This window comes from Falco rusticolus, chromosome 4, assembly GCF_015220075.1.
Source record: "Falco rusticolus isolate bFalRus1 chromosome 4, bFalRus1.pri, whole genome shotgun sequence".
Lineage (NCBI taxonomy): Eukaryota > Metazoa > Chordata > Aves > Falconiformes > Falconidae > Falco > Falco rusticolus.
The window spans coordinates 5,296,723-5,322,968 of NC_051190.1; the positions used below are offsets into that span (position 1 = coordinate 5,296,723).

The following is a 26,246-nucleotide window of genomic DNA, read 5'->3' on the forward strand; positions in this document are numbered from 1 at the left end:
ACTGCACAGGAGCAGTAACAGGACCTGAAATACCCAGCAACTTTCAGTGTCATTAGTAATGAATGTGCTCTTGAGATTGCACATTGTTATGGGGTAACATTATGCTGTTGTAAATTGCTGTTTGCTTCAGCTGATTCAGACGTCTGCAAATCGACAAACATTGCACACAATTTATGAAGCAGATTTCCATTTACCAAAGAACTGTAAAAAAATGTAATCACGTTGTATTTTGAGATGTGGATTAAACATCTCCATAAACACAGCAAATGGCTTTGACTCTTCACACACCTGGAGCCTCTGGGTCTTTCAGTCTACAATACTTGGCACATGGTACCAAGATTTAGCTATGCTTCTGCAAAGTCTTAGAAGAAGTATGGTATTCATTCTGATACATATTCCTAAGCACAATTAACATCATATTTATGTTTAAAATTATGCTTTACATTTTTAATTTAAAAATTATGTTGCGCTGCGCCTATCAAGACAGTACCTTTACTGGAACTCGTATAAAAAGAGCAGAAAGATGCAAACTGTTACCAATGGCATTTATTTCCAAAGCTACTTAAGTTATTATATGGGAAGTAATAAATTTTCTCATTTTCTTCAGGCAGTTTTTATGCCTTTTTTACAAACACAACATAAAGTGTTAATATTGCTTCCCTGCTTGTGGCTTATCAAAATTAAAATTAAAGAGTTCAGCCTTGCTCTCCTTGGAGGGAAAACCTTACCTAAAGAGGAAACACTTCCAGTCCACACAGGCTGGGCTCCCCTAAGATACTCCATTGTTCCCTAAACAACTGTGACATTTTCTGTGAAATTTCTGTCCCCTTGAAGACCTGTGGCACGAGCAAGACCTGGGACGGAGCCTGCTGCTCTTGCAGGCATTTTGCCACAGGCTTTGGTGGGAAAGCAGCAGCCAGTGCAGCTGAACCTCCCCTGCAGCAAGTCCTGGCAGCCGTGGCTTGCATTTAAAGCGAACAGTTCTGCTTTGAGCAGAATTGTGGAGCTCCGAGAACGCAAAGGAACAAAAAATTCAGAAAGAACAAAGAAAAAGCAGCAGCCGGCAGGTTTAGACTGTGACCGTCACTAGTCAGATAGGCTCTGAAAACATTCTCGCTCGCTGCTAAATTCAGTTTTAAGCACTGTTCAGAAACAGCTCCTTGAAGCCTACTTTTCTTCCTAACACCATTTGCCAACATGAAAATGCAGAAAAAATTATTCTGAATAGCATTTGTAGCAAGTACTTAGTGTCTGTGAAAAACTTTCTGTTACCAAAGCGTAAAATGATGACTCTGCTTGTTCTGCCTCCTACAAAAAAGAAACCCCAAGCAAATAAAAAAAACTACCAAAAAAAAAAAATAAAAGCCAACCCCTCCCTGAGCAAATCCTCCTAGGAAAAAGCATAGGCTTGACAAATTAAAAACTTCAAGGCTTGTCTTGCCATTTCTTTGTCAACATAATGGGTAACAGCATCTCTGATTACAACTGATACGTTGAATTGATCATTTCCTACTTTCCATTATTTTGGAAGCATTAGGGAACAACTCCAACTACTGTTTTTTCCAGCCCTTTGAGAATTTTTCAAATAGCATCGAAGTAAAGTAATCTCAGCAACAACTTAATTTCAGCATGTCTGAAATGGAAAAATCTAGCAGTATTATAAAAAGTGATACAAATTGTATCTGGGACTTAAGTTAGCTGGAGAGTCAGCAAGCAGCCTGGTAGTTCCCTCGCAGATGAGTTATGCACACAGTGTAACAGCTTTATTTACCTTCCAGGCTCCTTGTTCTGCTACAGTCCCTGCTCCTGCCCTCTGCAAAATCACCAGCGCTCGGCCGTGGGAAGCAGCTGCTCACTGCAATGCCCGTGGTGGACCCTGGCCAGGCAGTGAGAGCATCTCGCCCCCCCAGGGCCACTCCAGAGCACCTCCAGTGAAGTGCACACAGCTACCACAGCTACCACGTCCCAGTGCTCGGGCCATCCTTGACTGGTGTGAGCAAGTGATGCAAGTTCAGAGCAGCCCCAGTTTGTAGGGGGGACCAGAGCACACTGCTAGTAACAAACTGAGTGCAGGAGTGAGCTTTACACCATTTACTCACTGCTGTTCTCCACGTTTTAACTCACGGCTTCTCTGGATGTCTACTACAACCACCCTATGGACACCAGTTTTCTTACCCACTCCTCACACAATACAGCTTGCAAACATCAAAAGTGCATCTGAAGCCCAAACACTTGCTTTCTAGTAATACCCACGGTACCCACCAAGGCCAACGGACTGCATTCAGCTTGAAAACCCAAAGAATAAAATCACGTCACCTGCAAACCAACTCACATGTTTTTTCTCGGTTACAGTGAGCAGCAAACATGCAGGAGGAAAACACAGCTTGTCAAAACCAAACCCTTGAGTTACGTAAGAAGTAAAATCAGGTAACTTTTGCTAAGAAAATATGTAACCCAGAATGAAATCCAAAAAACCTCCAGAAGAGCAAGCAAATTACATGATCTGCATTCCGATAGCAGCATTCCAGAAACCACAACTTGTACACAGATTTGTTCATTCAAATAGCATGTATAACGAGAGCTAAATATTCTGACACACGCTCAGAAAAATCACAGTGGATTGACACTTATCTGCTATGCCACATCACTGCCAAGCTGCAAAGGAGCACAGTATGTTCAAGACACACATTCTGCCTTAAAGAAATAATTTTCTGAAGACACCAAGTAACAGAGGAAGACTCCACGCAATTAGAAGTTTGCTGGGCTTCTATGAAATAGAAATACTGCAAAGATCATTGATGCATAGTTGCCATGCAGTGTAAATCAGTGCCAAGCAGAAGGGGAGCTAAGGGGATGTCTGTAATAGCAAATTCAGATTCGGAGGCAACTCAAGTGGTCAGCCAGCTGTCAGGATAGGAAATCCAGCAAACACAGACCACTGCACTGCTACCAGACATTCCCGGTCCTCTTCCGACTCAGTCTTCCACAATTTTCACTCGTCTTCCTCTTCCAGAGATAAACTATTTATTTTCTTCATTATGTTATGTATTCCATTTAAAATATTAATGCATTAATTAATGTGCATGCATGAGAGTGAAACCAAACCCAACCACAGATAAGTTAACCGGTTTGACAAAAACTCCGGAGGAAAGGAGGAGCAAAGCCAGCAATAAAACCTTATAATCCCTTCTCTGTCCTCTGCATTAATCTCCGCGTTTGACCAGTTTGCCTGAAAATACAAATGTCAAGTATTTAACATAGAGTTCTGACTAAAACAATTTACACGGCAACATTAAACCCAGAGTATCTTTATGTTCCACAGTTCTACAAAGCACCCAGAAACAGCTGCAGCAAACCAGCGTAGGGCTGCGTCGTACCATAAGTTTCAACCAGAGCGCCAGGCGCACCACAGCAACAGATGAAAATGCTGAAGACCCAAGGAAAGCAGAATGAAATACATAATTTTTCCTCAAAATACATTTTTAGGTTATCGCATTGAACAAAACTTACTGTTGTAAAATCCAGCCTGGTCAAATGACCACAGAGCACTCTAACGACTGCTGTGGCCACACCACCAGCCTCCTGTTGACCACAGAGGACACCTGCTCAACAGTACAGCTCCTTCTAGCATGACGCTGGGTAATCGGTTCCATACTCACTCCAAAGGCAGCCTGTTATTTACTGAATCCTCATTACTAGTTTTACCAGTGCTGAGGTCCTCTCATCTGAGTATCGCTCATCTCTCATTACTCCGTCCCCAAGATCCCTGAAGACGATAGCTATAGGTGCCGTGGAAGGAATGGGTACGTTTCAATGAATACGGTGATGTCATTAGTAATCTAGGACTGCTTGAAGATGTAGGAGTAAAAGTGCAGGGACTGTGAATAATACCGCAGGGTGAAATGCAGCTGCGGATGAAAAAACGTTACTATTTCTGATACTGTTTATAAAGCATAAACTGGAAGATAAAGTCAGTGCAGAAGGCATGGAACGCCAGGATACACAGTCTGCTCTGCATGACTAAAGGCGGCTCTAAAGAAGTTAAATACGTTGTTTCTCTTAATTCTTTGGAAACCTAGAGAACTGATTACACAGGACTCTTACAAATTAAGCAGGTATTTCAGAGACATCTCACCTTCACCGCTCCAGCGTGCCTGTTGCAGGGCTCGGAAAGGATTATTCTCCTACAGCACTGTTTAATGCACTGCTGCGTTCTGAAGCTTTGTCACACAAGTTTTACCCTCTCTTAAACATCAGACCAGACTAACCACAGAATGTGAACCCTTGTAGCAGGAACAGTAAATAATTTTCCCCAACTACCACTTTACACCTGAGAAAGGCAGACACAGCTGGGTATCGCTTTAGTCACAACCCAAACTCAGCCTGACTGCGAAATACCCAGCTTTCCTGCAGAGCTGGTGAAGCACTGCTCCCACAGCCAACAACTGCTGAGAGCTATCCGGTTGTAGCTCTGTGACAGTGACACCATGGTTGTGACTAAATCCAGCATGAGCCCACACTTGTCAAGTGATTTCACTTCTCTTAAATACTCATGCTTTCACTTATCAGTGCTAGTTCGCCATATTGGAGAGCGTTTCTCGTTCTATGAACTCAGAGCACAGTTTTCTGCTATTATTCATGAGCCAATTCAAAAGGTAGAAAACCAATTTCAGAACCAAGCTGCTTAAAAAATAACTAATATTTGGCTTCCTTATAAGTTTAATGTAGATAAACATTTGCTGCTTGTGCCTGATAAGTTGCCACAAATATAGACAAAGCAAAAGGGAAACATTAATGTTGAGTGGAAGATATGTGAAAAAAACATTCACTGTAATATGGTCGAAAATTAAAAGGCCTCTGTACGCAACTAGAAAATTAAATGTATTTCTTGGAAATACTTCTGTGGAAGAAATTTTCAAGTACTTTCTCAGCAGAACTCAAATGAACAATTATACCATCCCGCAACTAAAGATGATAACTCTCTTCGCAGAAGGACATCAAAACGTTGATAGAAAAATCTGAGAAAAAGGGCTCTTCAACTCAACTAACAAAAATATTAAGACACAACACCTGAAAACTAAAAATAAGCAAACTTAGATCGGAAATACACGTGATTTTTTCCAACAGCGAAGCAATAAACCATTGGGACAACTCATTAGCAGATTTGTTGCCTTTTCCTCAAGAGTACATGTGCTTTCAATTGGCTGACGCGTTTGTTCTAATGCAAAAAAGTTGGCTGATAATCTATGTAAGAGTTCAGAATACTGTCAAGCACCATTTTGGCATTAAAAACTGTGAATCCATAGCAGCATCTCAGAACAAGCCTGAACATTTCAAGCCTGAATGCTCCCCAACCATCTAAGCAATAGTAAGCCCAGCCATTTCGGAACTGAAGTCCCATGTTCCGCTGTAAGGAAATGGCATTCCCATCTTTTGCAGACCTTCTCTAACACCCTCCATACCATCTTTATGCCTTTCAATAGTAAAGCTTTACCGACAGGTCTTGTCTCCAGACCAGGAATTAGTCAAGTCTTTAGAATGATTAATCCCTAGTCAGCAACTAAATGTAGAGTAGAAGCTTTAGTGTTTCATACAGAGCGAGCAGGGATGAGTGAGCTGAGGCTGCTGAGAGGTTGCCTATGGACTTCTTTTCTAGCCAGATTACACGCAGTGGGAAAGCAGCCTTAGGTTTTTGCTCATCCTATAGGTCTTGCTGCTTCTGATGGTACTTCTGTGACTTAGATTTCTGAAGTTACCATGGAAAAAATACTTAATAGCTCTACAAGTGTACCATTCTTTGCTGAATTAGTATTCATTCAGGTATCCAGCAGGATCCCTCTCTATGACAGCATTCTTTCATTCCACAAGAAATATTTCTGCGATAGGAGTTCTTACGCTATACCCACAGCAGTCTATAAGGAGCTATACGTTGAAGTGGTCCTGCTCCCAATTAACTCTAGCCAACAAACCACATGTTTTATCTAAAAAAATTAAAAGTACACTTGATACACTCTGATTTTACATTCCTTAGCAACTGCTGCAATTGTATTTAAGGACATTTAGCGATCAAGAATGGAGAGGAAGAAAATCACAAATGGATAGCGTGGTAAACCAGGAGATCTCTCCTTGCTCAGACACACACCAAACAGCAACACAAGTCCGTAAGCCCTTTCACATCCCCCTCCTGCCCTGATCCAGAGATTTTGGTGAGATGTTCAATAGAAGGCATTAAATATTGCTTATGTTCTGGCTACATGGGGATTGTATTCCTGAATAATGATCCTTGGCTGTTTCATGTGCTCCCACGTTATTCTGCGTTCATCTAAAAACATAATGAAAACCATTTGCATTCTTTGTTGTATCTGGAATCAGAAGGCAGAGGGCTGTGCAATGCCCAGCGCTAGGCATGTACAATGAGATACTGTTCTGCACCGTAGCAGTAACAATACAGATCCGAGCTGAAAGGGTAATTCACAACCACATGGCTCACATTTAACGAGTGTATTTTTATACACACGAACAATCGCAAACGCATACTATAATAATTTATACTCCATGTGCAAATCCCACGAAAACCAAAGATATCATCTGGTCAACCCAGATCACTCTGCTGTCCCCACATAGTGTAGACATGATGTCATTGTGCCAAAGGAGCAGAGGAGGACTATTTTTAAAAATAATGAGTATGCATTAACTAGGGTTTTTTCAAATCATTATATTTTGGCCATATCAAATCCAGCTTTTCCAGACCAATGAGTGACACGTACGACATCGGAACACTGTTCCTGCCAATTTTCACATTTCCATCACCTTCCATTGAGATGTTAACAGCAAAAAAGGAGGTTTAACAAAAAATCACAACTAATGACTCCTAGCAGAAATATCTCACTTCTTTTTTCACTTGTTATATCCTCTCAATCTGCCAGATGAAAACTTCAAGGAAAAATGCTCTCCCTGAGAGTAAACGTACCGTATTTTTTGCTAAAAGAGGAAAACGCAATGAAATCCATAAGCAATTAAATAAAAACAAGGCAACTGTAACTTCAGCTGCTCTCACATAGTTTCAGATAATCAGATTAACAACTGCAAATGGGAAATTTAAAAATACTTTCGGTTTTACAATTCTGATTTATTTTTTCCCGTCAAAATATACTATTGTTTAACTTTCTGCTTGTGTCAAACTAATGGATAAAATACTAAAAATTGCTGACTATCCTGTTAAAAGACCTACACCAGTTAACTGTGCAACTTTAAGCACATAAACACTGCAGTGAAACTCAGTATCCTCACATCTGCTCAGGTCTGTAAGGACACTACTAAGCCAGGGTTCCATCTGGAGAAGTAGCACCCACCATTTTTTTGGGATGTGCCTGGGAGAAAGCGAAGAGAGGAACTCCTCTGTGGACCACTGGCAAGCTATCCTTCACATGCTGTCAGCCTCTTCCAGCAGCTCTACCCAGGACTCAAGAAGGAAGGGTTTGCTCTCTCTGAGACCAGGAGAAAACCATCCTTCGGTGCCCTGAATACACGCCAGGCTGGGATGCAGCCCTGGAGAGCACCAAACATTGGAGCAGGAGACGTTGCAGTCTGATCACACCATGTTACCAGGGACCACGGTCACAGAACCACTGGCCCTCAGACAGTGTTATTCAGAAGGGGTTGAGCTACTGAATCATCACATGGAGTGGGGGACAAACCCACCAGGAACGAGTCAATGTGAGAGACTTGGTGAAATTTGCCTGTTATTGCCAATATATTCTATGTGGGGGGTATTTAGATGTAACAAACAGCTAGGTAACATCCTAAAATAGATTATGCATAATGCCCTAAAATAGATTGTGCACAGGCTTATTCTTTTCAAATAAAAATCTAGAAAGGAATTACTATTCATATCACTCAGCGAGTGTAAGATTTTCTAATATACACCCACATTATGGTGTTCCCAGCCACAGATGAGACACATAAAATGGTTACTATGAAAAATCCAGTTGATTTCAAGGAGCTAGCTCACCCGTATCTCAAAAATGCCTCTAGTGCTGCTACAGAGCACCTTTATATCATACTTCTAATGTCACAGACCACGATTTAATAAAAATTTCTGAGCAACCATAAAATATTTTAGACATACAAATTTCTGATAAACAAGAAAATAAGTCACTACAACTAGCCATTTAGCTGATGGAGTTCTGTTCATCAGAATAACACTGTAATAAGAGTATAACTCTGGTAGTGGGATTTTGTATTTGCTGTGATCCAGCGTTCAAATGTATTTTGGAAGTGCAATAGAATTTTGCTAATAAAGCTGTGGGCAAAAAGATCATTTACTTTTGACAGTGAAAGATGCCTGTTCGGGCCGGACAAAAGGCTGGTGGCCTCAGCAGACCGCTCACATACAGTGCACAACTTGGCGCAGCCTCTGCACATGCCCACAGCGCAATCCAGAAGTGTAACCCAAATTCATGATGGCAGACCAAAGCTGACTTTAAACTCGTGGCAGTTGCACAGCTCCAGGCACCAAGTATTTACTGAAAGTCCTTGTGCAACTGCACAAACCATGCCTCGGCCGAAGCTCACGCCTGCATTATTACAGGTTGCTGTATAGGAGACAGCTAGCCAGGCTAGAAAAATACCCTTAGTTTTCAGTGTAGATATACTACACTCCTATTATAAAACATATATCATTCAGAAAGAAGAAAATATATTAAGGTAATATTAAAGATGATGGGGTTTAGAAAGCCTTAGAGTGATTCTGGAACACTTTCTCTTCACCAGTTTCTCCCCATACATAGTTACGCTGCTTCGATCATTTTTTTCAAGACATTTTCATCCATTTCCTTCATCATAGAGCTATTCGAAGGAAAAAGCACTGGGTAACCAGTTCCACTTTGCACGCAGAATTGATCTTTTTGTTCCGACATTGCTTTAACTTTTCTGATTAAAAGCCAGCATCTGGTAAGGGTGCAGTCCCACTACTACTGAACAGGTGCCTGCAGTACTGCTCACAAAACGCAGTCAAGCTAAAGGTTCGGGCTGCTGAGGAGCACTCATTAATTCATACTCTTTTCCAATTTTTTCTTTTTTAATTAAACATGAATTGTGCTTAATATTCATTACATTTTATTCTTGCAGAGGTAAAATATGTTTTAAACCCTCTGAAATTAAAATAATCTTTAAATATAATGACCTTCTGTGATCTATACTTACTCTCAGGTGCCAGTGTACCAGACAACGCACTTGTAGACCAGCCCTTCCTATGTTACTGCCTACACTCGCTATCACTCAGACTTGGATCTTCTAAAGCATACTTTAATTCAGAGAATAATTCCATGATTTCTGAGCTGACACATCAAAACCTCGATGTTCAGGCCAGCTAAATGCTCAGGATACCTAAATTGCTATTTACATGAACTGGAGTAATCAGTTTTTTCACAACTAGACTCCATCTCTCAGTTAAACATTTTTTCAAACTGAAACCTCAGCATCTTCTAACAAGCAAGTTTAAACACAAGGCACCCAGCCACCGCAAACCTACAGGTGTCTAATAGTGATGCTCAGTCCTACAGCAAAGAACTGATCAAAAGAGAAATGCTTGCTCTGCTTCAAAGGCAGCTTTGTAGACTGAGGTGTTGCACAGACACCCATGAAAACCCAGCTACTACTTAGGCAGTCGTCCAGAAGGGGACAGAAGTCTATAGAAATGGGGCAGCTAATGCACTTTTTGTGTGCATATCTAAACAGGGAGCCTATCCCGTGGTTTAGCAATAGCGCTGTGACAAGTGCTTTTCCTGGGGATGTCAGCTTACAATACCACCACGGAAAGGTGAAGGTGAACCTCAATTCCCACGCAAACATTTTTTTCAGTAACAATTCAGTCCTTTTAATTTACACCAAATACAGGTTTTCAACCCTCTATCATATCTTCTCTGCAAGACAGAACTGCAGATAACACTGTGTATTTGGAAATCTGCTACACAAATTGAGACTATACTTTTAACAAACACTTTGCAAAAGTATTCTTGCAGCTGTGATTGATACTGCAATGGCCCAAGAGACTCTGAGGTCAACTGAGAGTTTTAATGGCAGACTGAAACTCTGACATATTTTCCACTCCGAATCTCAGGCTCTTTCTCAGAGCACAAATGGATGTGAAATGGTAAGACAAGAAGTTTATTTCGCTATGCCAAAGGACCAAGAACACAACACTGACCAGCAAGATGCAAAACCGACTCGCTTTACCATCTGGCCAGCCTCCCAGTGCTCTGGAAATAGATGTTAAACATCACTGTGGGGCCACACAATACTAGAAGGCAACAAAACCAGCATCGGTACCGGGACCAGTGCGCCATGTGCTTCTACCTCTATGCAGCCCTGGATATTTAAAAAGAACTTTAAGGAAGATATAAAATGGATTTGAAATAAAAAAAGCTTCTAGGTTCTCTGAACAGCTTTCAACCTGCAGAATAAATAATGATGTGTTACTGAAAGGAAGATTAAAATGACAGCAATTCCAACCTGAAGACAAGAAGGATTTTAAGTCTTGTCTTAAGTCCAAATCTTCTTCACATTCCATGTTGACAACTCTTCCCTCCCCCCCGCCCCAAAAAAAAAGAAAAAAAAAAAAAAAGGTGTTTTGGGTTGTTTTCCTTCTAGGGTAAACAACACCCACTAAAGTGTCCATGTGGACACTTTATCCAGAATAATTTGCCTGCTTTGTGGGCTCTATGAAATAATTTCTAAATAACTTGGGTTCCCCCCTCGCTTCCCAGCACAGGGCATAAGGGAAAGCATTCTGGTATAGGTATCAGCATGGCTTATTCACGATAGCTGCTCTGGTCAACCTCCCAGTACAACTGAGGCTGTAATGTTGATTACAGCAAAACTTGAAATAATCTTTAATACATAGTTATTAGAAAAAATTACACACCTTGTTCCTATCTGAACTCACACACTAAAGGAAATCATGCTTTGCATGGTACAATTAACTTCAGTAACTCTCTCCACTGTGATAAATACTAAGGCAAACAGCACTGTATTTTTAAGATTATCCTCATCTTAAAATTTCACCCAAATTACCAAATTTGGCCACAGCTAGCAATAAGCCTATGTAAAAGAAAGAAACCAGACAGCGCCATGTAAAACTAGACCTATTTTTAAAAGGGTCGATGCTGAATGGTCCAGTAGGGGAATAAAATCTCCCCATCCACAGGGAATTTCATTTTGTGATGTAAGAGAAGTGCTTCTCTTAACCCAGCCGGAGTTCATCTTGTGCATCAAGGCACCTTGATTAACACCCATCATAATTTTATGCTACTATGGTAACTACATGAACTACTTTTAGATAAGCCAACTTCTTGTACTTTTACGGAGATACATACTTCAGCTATGCCTGGGACAGTAAGTTTCAAAGTTTAAATACACATGGGGTAGAAAAACAAATACAAATAACACCCGTTACTTTATTTAGCAAGTGATTGTGTGATCCCATACCTACCTGGTAAAAAAATATCCACTGCAGAGAAAAAAAAACTATTTACCTTCCATCACCTACAGCTGTAGTAAATAACCCAGTACAGATTTCTAGTTGAACAAACTTGCAGAAATGGACTTGCCTTGCCTTGAATATTAGGTTCTGTAACACTCCCATAGTAGATGAGATACTTAAGAGACCTGTTGTTAAATACGACTTCTTCCAGCCCTCAGCAGCTTACATTCACAACCTGTCAGCGAACCTACCCTCGCTGCTTTCAGCTGCAGCAAAGGCACTTAGGAGCAGGGGGTGTCCCTGAAGCAGGCAGCTCCAAACCCCACGCAGCTTCCCAGATCACAACCAGCACCACCAGCACCTAGAAGCAGAGGAGAAGGTGGTGCCCTTCAAGCAACGTGCCTTGGCCAAACCGCTCCACCAAGCCAGTGAACCATCCTGTCCCACATCATCAAATGCAAGCCTGCACGATGCATGGTACACAGCACAGAAAATATCTCCTCCAGGCTGCAGCACTGCCTGCCCAAAGCCAGTTATCTGGCCAGGCCCGCAGAGGAGGGAGCAGAGCAACCTACTGCCTAGGCACCTGCTGATTCTCGGCTCCTTCACCCATCAGCACACGATGCAACTCTGTCCTCCTCCTCTCCTGGCCTTCTCTAAGTCCAAAGAGCCATCTCCCATACCAACAGGCTTTATGTTAGAGGGGTGCCTACAGCCCCAGCTATTGCTGCTGCCTGAAGTCCTGTTGCTGGGTAACATGTGGAACAACGCCAGAAGCTCCTCATCAAGAAGGGACCCAAGGGGAAGGCCATGACACACGCACCACAACAGAACAGTGGAGGAGCCAGGAGAGCATCCAGCACTGAGGTTGGCTTTTTACAGCAATGGACTAGAAGCGGTTGAGGTGTATGGGCTTTTGTTACACCAAACAGCCACATCAAAGAATGCAGGGTCTTCACAAAACGAGGAGTCAAGCAACCCCACTGTCTGCTTCAGCGTTACTTTCTTTTTGCCTATAAGATCACCTCCACCCTCTCCAGACACAGCTTGAAGCTGCTTGTCTGAAAGCTGCTCAGGCAAACAGAAAGCACAAAAATGACTGAAACTCAATCTAACAAGAAGTCACAAACAGCATTTTGCGAACATACTGGTGGCTCAACACACTTCATAAATGGTGTCTAAGGGTCTCCGATGATGGGTAACATATGGAGTTGCAGCAGAGGGGCTCAGAAAGAAAGGAACTGGGCTAACGACAACAAATCCTTTACTCCTTCTTCCTACAGACCAGCAACACCACACGGGAAAGACTACCAAAGGCTACCGACCTATAAAATCAACGCAGATGCCTAATCCTTGTCTATGAAACCTATCAGGCATATGTGTCAATTCAGCCATACGGTCTAATGCAGCAACTCCACTGCGTGCCAGCCTGAGATCGCAAGGATGACAGGCGCCCAGGCAAGAGCAGCCAGTGCTCCGAGGTGCCGCCTTCCCCACCACACAGCAGCTCAGATCCTGCAGTGAGGGACCACCTGGACGTTTCTCGGGACTAAGTAATGATTTCTATGGGAAGATCTAACACTGCTTCACAAGAGAAATCCTCCCTGAAAAGGATAATAAAAGCCATCAGTGATATCTAAAAGCCCCTGAGAACCCCAGATCTCAGACCCTGTGGCACTTGTACAGGGAAGCGACGTAGAGCACCCGTTTCCAAACTGTAGCCAGCAGCATGTCAGCAAACTGCCGACTGCTCAGTGGTGGTCTGGAGAGCACTCATCCAACGTGTGGCTCGTCCAGCATCTCCCCATTCCCACCTTCTAAACTGCACTAAATAAGTTTAACGTACGCTTGACATTTTTGTAATATAAATTTACAATCAGAACTGCTGAAGTCGCTGCAGAGATGTTACCCAACCTCAGATGTGAGGGAGACTACGACTGCTACATGAATAAAACCGTGAAAAACATTTCCTTAAATATTGGGGAACTACCATCAGAAAGGAAGCATGAAAATACCTGACCTGCTTCTAGAAAAACAAAATGGAAATGACACTTTTTTTCTTTTCTGAAATGCACAGTGTACATCACGTTAAAAAGTGATGTAAGTATGATCAAACAATTAAAAACCTGGGCAAGCCTCCTTAATGGTATGCAGCTTTGCACATTTGCTTATTTCTGGTTACAGTACAGTTTCTATATAAACATTAACGCTACTAGTGCTGCAGGTGTCTAGGAGAGAGGATAATTTTATACAACTAAATCCTGATTTTTATTTTTCTTTGTTGAATGTTTATTTATTCATGTAATCCCAAGAAAAGCAAATGGAGACATATATAAGCTGTTTCCTGCTAGATCACTCAGGTGATCTATACCTTAGGTTTTGACACGGTGAGAAGCAGTCTGGGGTTTCTATACTTCAACATCAACCTCTGGCTGCTACTGTGAGCTAAGCAAAAAGGGTACAACCCCCCCTGCAACAGAGCTACAATTCCGTTCTGTCCCATTATACCACAAAACTAAATACCTTTCTTTGTGCGTGCACAAGTTATCGCCCCTGAGCTGCCGACGAAATGATAATTTCCTTGATCAGTTACAACGAACCTCTTTTCATCAGTTTTATCAAGATTCACCACTGCGCACGGGCCACTGAATCCCTTTTGCCCTTTTATCTTTTCACGAACCCTCTCTGTCACCACTTGGCATGAAAATCTTAATTTTTCCACGTCCTTAAGTGTTCCCAGTTCCAAGCACACAGCACCTGAGGCTTCTCTCCATCGTCTACCTCGGCCTCCCCCGTGCCCAAGCCCCAGGGCCGACCTGGGCACAGCCCTCACGCCTCATGCCCGGAGCCCCTGGTGCAGGGCACCCCCTGCCAGCACCCATGCTGGAAGTTACTGGTTTTGGTATTTCACTTCATGTTTCCACACAGCTCTTCCAAGAACGGGCAGAGCACCATCCCCAGCGGCACGGCGAAGTTTGCTGTGCTGGGCACACGGGCAGCGTGGGGAAGCCGGGCCTAACCCCCGGGCCCTCCCTGCCTCCGGCTGGGATCGAGGGGTGGGGGGGGGGTGGGGGGGCAATTCCCGGAGCTGGTTAACTCAAACAGCGAGGGTTTAACCTCGCTGGCTCCCTGCCATCCCAAGCGCTCATCAAGGTGATTTACCACATTTTAATTTCACTTTTTACACTTTTATGACGCGAGGAGAATCGCTGCAAAGGAGGCAGCGCTCCATCGGCCCCCTCCCGCACAGCCTGCACGGCCGCCCGCCGGCACGGGGACCCGGCGGGGCCGCCCGGGGCTGCCTGGCAGGGTCTGGCCCCGGCAGCCCCCCGGCCCGGCAGCCCCGCAGCCGCGGCCCGAAGGCAGCCGCCCCTTCCCCGCCGGGACCCCGGGCCCGCCCGCCGGGCGCGGCCGAACGGGGTGAGGTGGAGGTGACCGTCCCGGGTCCCCGGCCACCAACTTCCCCATTTCTCACGGAAGAAAATAATAACGACACGCGGTGCCGAAGTTGCGCCCGGCCGCCTCAACTCCCGCGCGGCCGCCTTCCCATTGTCTGCGGCCCGGCGCTGGGGAAGAGCGGGGCCGAGCAGGGCAGCCCGCCGCCCGGCCCGCCCAGCCCGGCTCCCCCGCCCCCGCCGCCGCCCCCCCCGCCCGGCGGCCGCCGCCGATACGGCAGGCCCCGGCCTCGGGAGCTTCGGCGGCGGCCACAGGGCCGGCCCGAGGAGGGAAGGGGGGGGCGGCGGCGGCGGCCGGGGCAGCCCCCCGCCCCTACCCGGGCCGCCGGGGAGGCGGCGGGCGCCCACCGTCAGGCGCGGCAGGGCGGCGGAGGTCCCCGCCGGCCGCCTCCCCGCGGGGCGGGGGGCCCTGCCCGGGCTCAGGGGCGGGCTCTGGGCGACCGGGGTCTTCCCCGCCCGGCCCTCCCCGCCTCAGGGCCGGCGCTCGCCCGCCCCGCCCGGCGCCCGCGGCTCCCGGCGCGGAGGGGCTTCCCTTCGCCCGCCGCCCCTCCGCCAGGGCGGGCACGGAGCTGGGCCCCGCCGCGCTCCCCTCAGCCGCCGGCCCGCCCCGCCAAGGGTTAAGCCGCAGGGCTGGCGCGGCGATGGTAGCACTGTCAGCCGGGAAACACCCCGGCTGCCTCCCGCCCCGCGCCTCCCCGCTCCCGCCGCCCCGGGGAGCCGCGGCGGACTGGCCAGGGGGGTGCCCGGAGCCCCACACAACACACACCCGGCCAGGAGGCCGGCCCGGCCCGCCGCGCCAGGCGCCGGAGCCCGATGACAGGGCGGCGGAGCCCCGGCCGCCGCGGGCCCCCGCTCCCCCTGCCGGCCCCGGCCCCGCGGCCGGGTCCCCCCGTCCGCCACCCCGGGCGCCGCCGCCGTGTGGGACGCGCCGCATCCCGGCCGGGAGAGCCCGCCGCCGCGCTGCCATCGCCCGGCCGGCCGGCGGGATCCGTCCCCTCCCCGAGGAAAGCACAATGGCCCCCCAGCCCGGTGACACCGGAGCCCCGGGGACGGGGGGACGTGGGGGGGGGACGGCGACGGGGAGGGGGAGCTTTGTGCGGGGAATCCAGCAAAATTTACAAAACACACACCAAAAAAAATACAACGGGGAGAGAGCAAGCGAGAGACGGGGGCAGAGTGGCTCCTCCTCCTCCTCCTCTCCAAAAAGGCCTGTTGGAAAACTGCACACGGCGGCGGCTCCGGCAGCGCCGCTCCCCGCGCTGCCCGGCGGAGAAAAGGTGGCGGGACCGCAGCGAAAGGGGGGGAAAGGCCCGATCTCTTTGTGTTACCTGCCGTGAAACCAGTCCTTGCAGGCATCGCACTCGATCATGAAGCGGGTTACGTCGTAGGGCAGCCTACAGATGCAATAGACGGGCACCGTCGCCATGTTAGCTCCCTTCAAAACAAGGCTGGACGCCCGGAGGAGCGGAGCGAGCGGGGCTGGCGGCGGCTCCTGCCGCGGGGTCGCTTCGGCTGCTGCTCCTGCCCAAACGGCAGCGAATTTGCAGTGTCGGGGGGGGGGGGGGGGGGGGGGAGAAGGGAGAAAAGAAGCGGGGAGGGGGGGGAAGGAGAAAAAAAAAAAAAAAAGAAGAAGAAGAAAAAAAATCAGATAATGCAATTACGGCTCCTCAAGGGCGGGCGAGCAATGTCAGAAAAATAATAAAGGGCTTCCCAAAGTTTGGCTGCATGGTTCCTTCGGTTCTGCGAGCGCCGACCGGACTGGGGCTTTTTTTGTTGTTGTTGTTGTTAAATGATTATTATTCAAAATGTTTGGCGAAATGCATTCTATTGCGTGCCCCCTGGTGACAGTACAGTACCGAGGCTTTTCATAAACACTCCGAAATGTAGCCCTTTCCTTGTAATGTCCTTACGTCAGCTTGCAACATTGCAATATTTCCTCTGCCGGGGCTGGGGCCGGGGCCGGGGCCGGGGCGGCCGGCGGGAGGCTGAGCGCGCCCGCGGGGGGCTTTTGGGGGGTGGGGGGGTGGTTTTTTTTTACCCCCGGCTGCCAGGAGGGAGTTTTTTAAAGCAAGCGGCCCGGGCAAAGCTCTGCCCCCCCCCCCCCTCCCCGGGGGGTCTGGCGGCGGGGGGGACCCCGCGGTAGCGCTGCTGGCACTGACCCCTCCGCGCAAACAGCGAGGGGTGATGCTCGGGGAGGAAGGGGGGTCCGCAGGAGTGGAGCACAACCCCCCTTTTTAATGACAAGCCATCACGGAGCAGGCACACTCCAAAGTAGCTGCAAGTATCATGCTGCCCTCCCTACCAGCAGAAATAATGCTCTGGTGGGCTGGGGTCTGGGTGGTGGTGGTGGGTAAGGGCCTCCTAGAGTGCACGGCTGTCCATTTATGCTAAGAAAGAAAAAAACCCCACTCTTTTTAGTTGGTAGAATTATATTACTTTTTTTTAAAGTTATCCACCTCTGCCTGTGGCAGCCCTTTCACCGTTGCAAGCAGGGCTGCTACACCCAAAGAGGTGAAAATAAACACCTCGTGCCTATGAAGGACCAAATGGGATTTGGGGCCCTGGGTATGTCCCATGAAGGGCCCCTTGGGCACGGCACAGCCCGTACCCCAACACTGCACATCCCCACAGACACCAGCTTCCTCCTAGACGGCGGCGGCAAAAGCGGAACCCTTGGGTTCGCACCGAGATTGAGGATGCAGAACCTCGCTCCCCCTTGGCACCGAGACACCAAAGGTGGTTAAAATGACCGCGCTGCCATACTGAGGGGCTTTGGGGGCAGGGAACTGTGTCCCACGAGTGTCTGATAGCCACTGGCATGCTTCCCTGAGCCGCCTGAGAGCTTCCTACTCACAAAGGGAGTCCCAACTGAGACGTGATTTTAATTCCGGTTACAATGGATTCAGTATCTTGAATCCATCGCATCAGGGGGGAGGGGGGGTGGATCTTCTATTTATCTTAGAGAAAATGGACATTTCTCTACCTTTTTTTCCATCAGTCTGCAAAAATCCTTCGAAATCACCTGTGGAGGACAAGGGAAATTCAAGGGGCCAAATAACTTCAATTCTAAGCTTTTCTACAGAGAGAAGGCCACCATCAGTATAGGCAGAAGCCGGTCTGGGCAACTGAGGAGGGGCTATCAAAATTATTTGCCTTGCCCACTGAATTTACATGCCACAGAAACGACTTTCAGCTGGTGTTCTTGCCGAGCTGTGTTTGGAGTAGTGTCAGCAATGGCAGCTCTGGGTCCACCATGGCTGTTCATGGGAGTGAGATGAAATTTCTGACATAGCTCAAGGTGTGGTAATGCGGGGGGAAGATTACAGGCCTGCGTTTAAAATCGTGACTCAGTTTTGAATGACATGTTTTGGATGTCTCCAGACGCACAAAGGGGCCTATTTTCTTTGTCACACTGAGCGGCGTAAGTATCTGCCCTCAAAAAATCAGGACTCTTTTAACTTTAAATTGATGTATCAGGATTTTAGTTGCTCAGAGCTTCAACCAGAAAGTAGAAGAGCGAGTCTAGGGAGTAAGGCAGGATGAGGAGGAAAGGCTTGAGAACCATCACGAGAGCTGCACGCACCTTTACAGAACCCGTTCGCTGTTCCGCAACACCAAGTGCATCTACCAGCACCTCTCAGCTCAGGGTTTAAACAGAACTTTCAGCGATTTTGATGCCCTTTGGTACAGGACACTCATGGGAAAGCTGGGCTTCATGCCTCTGCACACCCGAAACACGTGCAACCCTTCATAAAGCCAGTAGTTTGATTTTGAGGAGCACAGAAGCACTGGCAAGCATAGCAGCTCACCCACACCGTGTTCTCCCACTCGTTTTATGGGCTTTGCTCACACCAAACCCATATGATCTGTGAAAAGTTATACCCTCATCACCTTTCCTCAAGTTCCGCGAGCATCTCCCTGAAAACAGCCCTATTTCCAAAGCACCACCCGAAACTCTAGTGTCAGCGTGTCTCCACTGCAGCCGCTGGTGAGCTAAACTCTCTTAATACCACGGGGATTTTGGTGGCCACAACAAAGGGCAGCTGGGATGTACAAGGGTGTAGCCAGACACTCCTCTGCAGATGGGGCTGGAGCAGTTTCAGGCTCCTCAGCTGTCCCGCGCTGCTCCTCAGGTGATGGTTATATCCAGCAGCAGAGCTGTGCTCACCATGTCAGTATTTTTACTCCTTTCCTCTGCAAAGCCAGTTGGATTATCTTAAGTTATGCTGGAGGATGCCAGAGCTGACATTGCTGATATTGCAGGGAAAAAAATCGGGGAAGATTCACTGGCTCTGTTCGGGCAGCTCAGACATCTTACTAATCATTTTGCCAGGGATTAGCAAATAAAGAAACTAATTGGTGAGGCTGTCTCATTGTCCTGACTTCTCCGTGAGTATTTCGATCTAGAAGCCATGCAAGGAGGGTGCTTGGCTCAATCTGGCAGGGAGGAGTGAGTGGTGGAGCTATGTTGAGATGCCTCAGCAAAACAGAATTTGATCACTGAGTTAATTTTTCTGAAGTTTTGAAGTGAGTTTATACTTTTAAAAGAATTGAGGAAAAAAAAATCAGCAGCATCGGCCCACATACCCAGAAAATATCTGCATGGCACCAGCGGACCTGTGGGCAGTAAGCAGTTGAATGGTCACACCAGCTGGCACGGAGCTAGGAGTCCAGGGGCTACATCACACAGAGAGATCTGGTGCTAGCTTGGAGCTCATGGGAGGGGATGGGATTTTTCAGCAATTTTTAAATGATCCGGGAGCAGAAGTCTCATTGATGGTGACATCCTGAAGTGGGTGCTTCGGCAGAGCCTCCACCTCCTCCTTCACTTTGAGCAGTGAGAGCTCACAGTACTGAGCCCTCAGGTCCCACGGCTGCTGTGGTGCTCGAAAAGTGCTCAAGTGTGGTTGTCAGCACAGAGGGAAAGATTGCTATCATTTTGTGAGCTTCCTGGCGTTTCTTACCATTTCACAGTGTTCTTTCTATGGATTTCTTCTGCAGTGGTATATACAAGGTCTTTCTATTTTAATGATGCTCTGTAGCTTTAGACACATTGTGCCCATAGTTATCTCTATGCTACTGCAGAGATGTAAACCAAGTTATCTTTTTTCCCCTTGACCATATCTACTCCTTAAATAAATGTTTGCAAAGAAGCTGTCTGTGAAACCGGCCTTGAAACAACAAGCATCACTGAGCTGCAGCAAGGGGGGGCTCAGCTGATTACAGCGCCCATCTCTTCCAGTTTCCCCCTCCGTCGCCAGATTTCCCTATTGCTGCAGTTGGTTCGATCTCACACCACACCATACTGTCTTATTTTGGCCCTGTTTCACTCCCATTTCGGTTGGCACAGACAAGTGAGCACCCATCAGCCCATGGCTGTTCTACTGGGAATTCTGCAGTACATACACAGAAGCCATGGTTCAAATGTTGTAACAAAATACCCAAATAAACCCAACCCCCAAACCAGGAGGAATAATGAGATGTGCAGTTTGAAGCAAGACATTTGGGGATGTAAACAGCATTTTTAATTTAAAATGGTTAAAGTCATCAAAGCAGACTGGTTTACAAAGGTCTTTCACGTAGCAGATTAGTTTAAAGACCTAGTTAAAGATTTTATTTTGTATTCATAACTCTTAATGCAGTTTACATTTATCCATCCATCCATGCACCATTCCACTCGGACACTTCTCTCTTGCCGGATATTTTGGTACGCAATCTAATGTCACACACCATCTCAACGTGGAGAAGCTACTTCTTTGGGTGAAAGTGTCATACTGACATTAAAATTTTGTGTTTATTGTCAGTCACCAGAATCTGTATGGGGCAATAGACAAAAATCTTTGACCATCTTACCAGGTGTCAGTAAAAATGTATCAGTTTCTCTTACAAGATTTTATTTTTTCAGATATTATTATTGTTATTGTTATTATTATTAATATTAATATTATTATTATTGTTATTATACTATTTCAAGGAAAACAATTTTAATAACTCAGAAGATTCACAGCAGCCCCCCGTACTGCCGTGCCACAGCCTCAGGGGCATGCGTGGAGAGGAGGCCAGGGAAGAGGCAGGAGCACAGGGTGGGAGCCTGCCCTCAGCAAAGCAATGTCACTAAGTCCATTTGGGCACCTGCTCTGCTTGGTGGGTACCAGGCAGGGTAACTGCGCCAGGTAAGCAAGCAGGCCAGGAGCCCTCCTTTCAGCTGGTGGGCTCATGCTTGGTTCATGGTATGTCTTTGTCATTAGGTTTCTGTATTTATTTTGGGGAAAAAAGAGGACCAAGAACAACACTTCTGCACTTCTTTGTGTTATGGCAGTGGAAAAACCCTTCCCTGCGGTGTGCGGACGAGCCCAGAGAGGCACCTTGCTCCCAGGTCACTGCACCTGAGCACACAATTGATGGAAGAGCACAGGCGCGCGCCAGCCTACAACATTAATGTTGCATTTAGTATTGAAAACACGCGATGCATTATTTGTTCCACAGCTGAGTGGGCAACTAAACAGTCCTGCACGAAAAAGCCTTAAGAGGCCTCGCAGCATCCCCCAGACCATGTCCTGCAGCCTCTTGGGTCTGGAGGTGCTTTCTGCAAGCAGCCCTGGCTGAGCAAAGCCAGCCTGCTCTGCCGCCTCACGCAGGGGCTGGGCACGGTATTGCCCAGACCTGGCAACCGAAGCCTCCTACAATGTAATGAACATTGGGTACAGAAGTATTTTTCTTCTGTAAATCAAAAAAAAAAAAAAAAAAAGTGTTTTTCATCTGTACTTTACAGCAGGGTGTAACAGTGACATGGCTGTCGTATTTTACCAAGTGCAGTGACAGAAGCAAACGCTTATTTCAGCAGCAGAAACGGCTGCACTGAATGTGGTCCTGAAGTTCAAAGCCTACGTGGCAGGAGGTGTCATGCCGGCTACATCTTTTCACTCACCGTTCATGTTACGTGTGCAGTTCTTCATTGAATGTAACCTTCAGCAGAATAACAACTAAACTAAACTAAACTAAACCAAAATAAAATAAAATAAACAGCCCTGGGGAGTGCCCCATGCCCTCTGTGCTGGGGGCCAGGGAAAAAAAAAGCAAAACCTCCCTGTGGTTCCAGCCGCACCCAGCGAGTCGAAGGGCAGCGGAGCCCCACCTGGAAGAGCAACCCCCAGACGGCAGTGGGACGGCAGGAGGTGTGCGTGGTGGTGAAGCAAGCAGCGGGGAGCAGAAGACATGGGCTGGCACAGGTCGGGGAGATGGGGCACACTGGGGAGCCGGCAGCTCGGCTCAGCCCCTGGCAAGGCCACGGCCACCCACAGCTTTGGGGTCGGTGGGGCAGCTCGCCCCAGGGTGCCCCACAGCTGGGCTGGGACCGACCCCAGTCTACATGGCACCCTGCAGTTAGGGAGCGCGGAGCGGTTTGATGGGAGCACTGTTATTTTTGGGATCCTCCCTGTGGGACCATCACTGCACTGGGGGGCACGGAGGGAGCTTTGCAGACACCCCCAGGCCCGCTGGTGGGGCCCACCCCTCCCTCCTTACCCTGCACCCACACTTGTGACGTGCCTCGAGTGGCACCGGGGTTGGGGGGGACCCCTCTGCCCTGAGAATCATTTGTAATCACAGAAACCAGCACCTGTGGGGCACCCATGGGTGCAGCACTCGGAGCCTTTCGCTAAGGGACGTTGTCACATCACCTCTGCTTCGTGCAAGGTGCCCCTGGGCTGGAGCCTGCGTGGGGGCTCCCAGAGTTGTTCCGTTTCACAGCACGGGCATTATACTATTCTCATTTTTTGCTCAATTGTCTGAGTTTCATACACACTAGAAGATCCCCGGTGTTTAAGAAGTGTTTGGATAGAGCTTGTGGGGTTAAAAAAAAAAAAAAAAAAAAAAGGAAGATGTGTACATGTTCCACTTTCCTGACTCCTCTGCCAGGAACGCTGCCCATCGCCATCAGCTCCTCGCCATGGCGAGAAGCGGGTTAGGCTCGGCAGCCCTCTTCAGGCTCAGCGAGCAAATGTAACATCTGAAGCAGCGGTATTCACATGCATTTACATTAAAAGAATAACCCCCCACAGTCACAATATTCCTGCACATCCCTCTCATGCCATCTCCTGTTATTGCCTCTTTCTGAAACCCTGGTTAAACTCTCCCGTTTTCTATAGCAACAGCCAATTTAGGCAGTGCGCAGCAGCTGTAAATCCCGATTAGTGGATACAATAACCCCCCGGCAAACCGTAATAACCTCCGCCACCAGCGTGACCCAGCTAGCAGGCAGCGAGAGGGGCTGCGGCATTCTGGGGGGCAGCAGGAGCTGCTGGAGCAGCAAGAGCTGCCGCCTGCATGGGGGTGGCAGCGGGACCCTCGAGGCCTCCCCCGCCAGGGCTCTGCGGGGGGGAGCGGTGGCGATGCCCCCCACTCTGCATCCGCTGCACGGGGCTGCCGAGCCCCCAGCAGCAACGGTATGAACACCCAGCACCGATGCAAAGTTAAAACCAGAGCAAAGTCCCCAGGCAGCGCCTGCCGATAAAAAGGTGGAAAGAAGGGGAAAAAGATGTTAGCATTTATTAAAATGTCTTTTAATAATCTTTTCCCTTACAGTTGGCTCTTGGAGCGAGGTCAGCCAGCCTGCTCATCACTGCCATCATAAGACCGGGGTCCACCAACAGGCACAACGGCTGAGATGCAGCAAGTAGAAGAACTATTAGAAGAGATTCAGCTGCAGTCTCTGGGAATCAGTACTTGGTTGCCACATTTTGTGGGAAAAAAAGCATATTCTGGGAGCGAGGGGTGGGGAATACCAGGCTCCTCCAGGCTCACGCTGCAGCTCTGGGCACCAGAGCAGCGTCGCTGGCTCAGCTGTCGTGGCTCCCCCCAGCCCATGCAGGCTGCCAATCCGGGCAACAGCTTTCAAAAAATGCTATTTAAAAAAGGATTTTGGCCACAGTTACTCAAGTTATGTGGCCACTGTGGAGCCTCATGCAAAATGTTTTTTATAAACATTTAAACCATTTGTAAACGAAATTTCATAACTTGGCAGTCGGACTCAATTTTTGTTATTTTTCACCCAGAGCACGCTGCCGTGCTGGGAGATGCCTTCTGTCTCTGTCTCTTACACAGCACAGTCCAAGCAAGACTGTAAGCATTTTCTAGTCTGAAATTTTTTAGAGGAAGGTGCGCATGAGCCCGTTGCTGTCATCAGTCTAATTCACATTTATTTCGCCTCTCCCCAGTGCTTTATTAGGGATCACGAAGCTCATTTTTCACAAAGCCAAACAAGTGAGAAGTTTACCAAGTAAAAGAGAGTTTCAAAGCATTTATAACTTTTTCAATTTGCTGAAAGCCTGTTAGAAGACAGAGTATAAATAAAGCAGAATCGTTAAACACACATGACTGACAGACACAAAGCAAAAGGACATTTGCGCTGACGAGTTTTACTAGTAATGACGCTGGGGGACATGCTCCTTGGAGCTTTGCAGGGAAGGTGCTGCCTGGCCTGGAGCAAACAGCAACACCTGCTGCTGACGGTAGCCCGGCTGAGGCTTCACCCCGAGACACATACTTAACGCACAGCCTGAAAAGGCAGGTGAGAACCGAGTGCGATCTGCATACCTCCAGCCCAGCAGCAGCGAGTGAGCTCGCCCAGCCTGGTCTGTGTTTCTGCCCCTGCTCTCATCTCCTCTGGGAGGCTCCAGGCACCCCTGGGTGCTGTACCTCTGGGCCAGCACCTGCAGGACCCACCTGGTTCCAAGACCACCATCCAACAGCCACTCAGCATTCTGCTGGCTGGTCCTCTGCTCCCATCCCATCCCATCCATCCCATCCCATCCCATCCCATCCCATCCCACCCCATCCCATCCTTGCAACACAGTTGTGCAGGTCCTCGTTCCTCTCCCTCTCCCTTTTCCCCTGTTCAGCTCTTTGCCTGCATCCTTCACCCTTCGTGCTCACCAGCTGCACTCAGCAGATGTTTAATACATCTGATAGCAGGTCACCAAGTGCTACATTTTATTACAAATACTGTAACATTTGTAAGACACAGAACCACTAAGCTGAATGTTGTCAGTCCTTTATGACATCCCTGCTTTTGTGTAGCACCTTGCCCAACTTCTACTTAGCATTTTTGCTTTCATCCTTCACTCGTGGTTTTTTAAATGTAATTTTTATTAGCCCACACAGCCCTGTGTGAATAGTTGTGATTTCAACTGGAAACCAGGGCACACCTTCAGTCGTTCACCTCACAGAATACACCAGCAAGCCCCCACACCTGGATGCCAAACCAAGAACAGATCACCATCCCGCAGTACTTTCCGAAATACAGCTTTTCCTGCTAAAACCCCTCAACTCCTCACGGCATTTGCATCCTTTACTCCTGTATTAAAAAGAATCAGTATTTAGCTGTTACCTGCTCTTTGCCATCAGAAGGCGAAGTCCCCGGGGAAGGGCTCAGGAGCATCTCGCTCTGCTCCGCCTGGTCCGAGGGGAGGTGTCTCAGGGCAGCTCTCGGGACGGGGGCTCTGTGCCGAGCGGGGGCCACGGGTTTGCCCTCAGCTGGGCCGTGCTGGCGCACGCTGCATCCTCCACATGCTGCCGCTGCGTCCTCTCTGGCCGCGGCACGCTGGGCCAGGGCACGACGGGTTGAGCAGAGCACGGGCTCGTGGTTCGGGTCAAAGTCTAGACGAGGCATGAGCAAGGATCAGGCAGAAGCCGAGCGTCAGGGCAGAGACCCACTGCCTCGCCGGGTTTGGAGGAGGCAACTGCAGGAGCAGCCACAGGCACTCACCCCGCCCCAGAGGAATGGAGGGTGTAGCCCCCCTAACTCATCAGATAAGGAGCAAAATGGGGTCACAAATACCGCCCCCAGGCTCGGGGCAGTACACTGAGGGGAGCAAAGCAAAACCTGCTGTAACCACGGGCAGGAAGGAATGGCACCCTCACTCTGCGTGGATACAGCCACTGGCTTCGCTGAAGTTATCAGGCAGCAACACATTTTCTTTTGAACAACAGTCTTTTAGTGAATGGTCAATGCAAACTACCTCTTCTAATTACTGTGTCGCAGTCACAGTTAGAGATGGGAGCTACTAAACCCCACAAAACCCACCCTGAGGGTTCAGGTGGCCACGGGGGTGCACCCCTGCGGCTGGCGCAGCCCCAGCTCTGCACGCTGACTCCGGGAGAGCTGCTGCTCTTGAGCCATTCACCCACGGGTGGGCTGGACATCTCGGGGGCCGGTGACACCAGTGGGACATTGGGAACCATCCCAGTCCAACCCACTGCAAAACTCTGCCAGCTCCCAGGGGAGAGTGGTACCCGGTGGGGATGGGCTC

At 48.2% G+C, this 26,246-nt stretch overlaps 1 protein-coding gene across 6 annotated transcripts in view; it reads right to left on the bottom strand.

Annotated features, from left to right (window-relative positions):
- The window catches only part of PHF2 (PHD finger protein 2), a 97,766-nt gene that overhangs the window by 70,985 nt on the left and 535 nt on the right, over positions 1-26,246 (bottom strand). For all 6 annotated transcript variants that reach the window (XM_037383672.1, XM_037383674.1, XM_037383671.1 and 3 more), the window contains exons 2-3: positions 25,325-25,593; positions 16,266-16,458 (exon numbers count right to left, since the gene is read on the bottom strand). In XM_037383672.1, coding sequence (XP_037239569.1) covers positions 16,266-16,363 — 98 coding nt within the window. In that variant the 5' untranslated portion in view covers positions 16,364-16,458; positions 25,325-25,593. The remainder of the gene's footprint in view (positions 1-16,265; positions 16,459-25,324; positions 25,594-26,246) is intronic.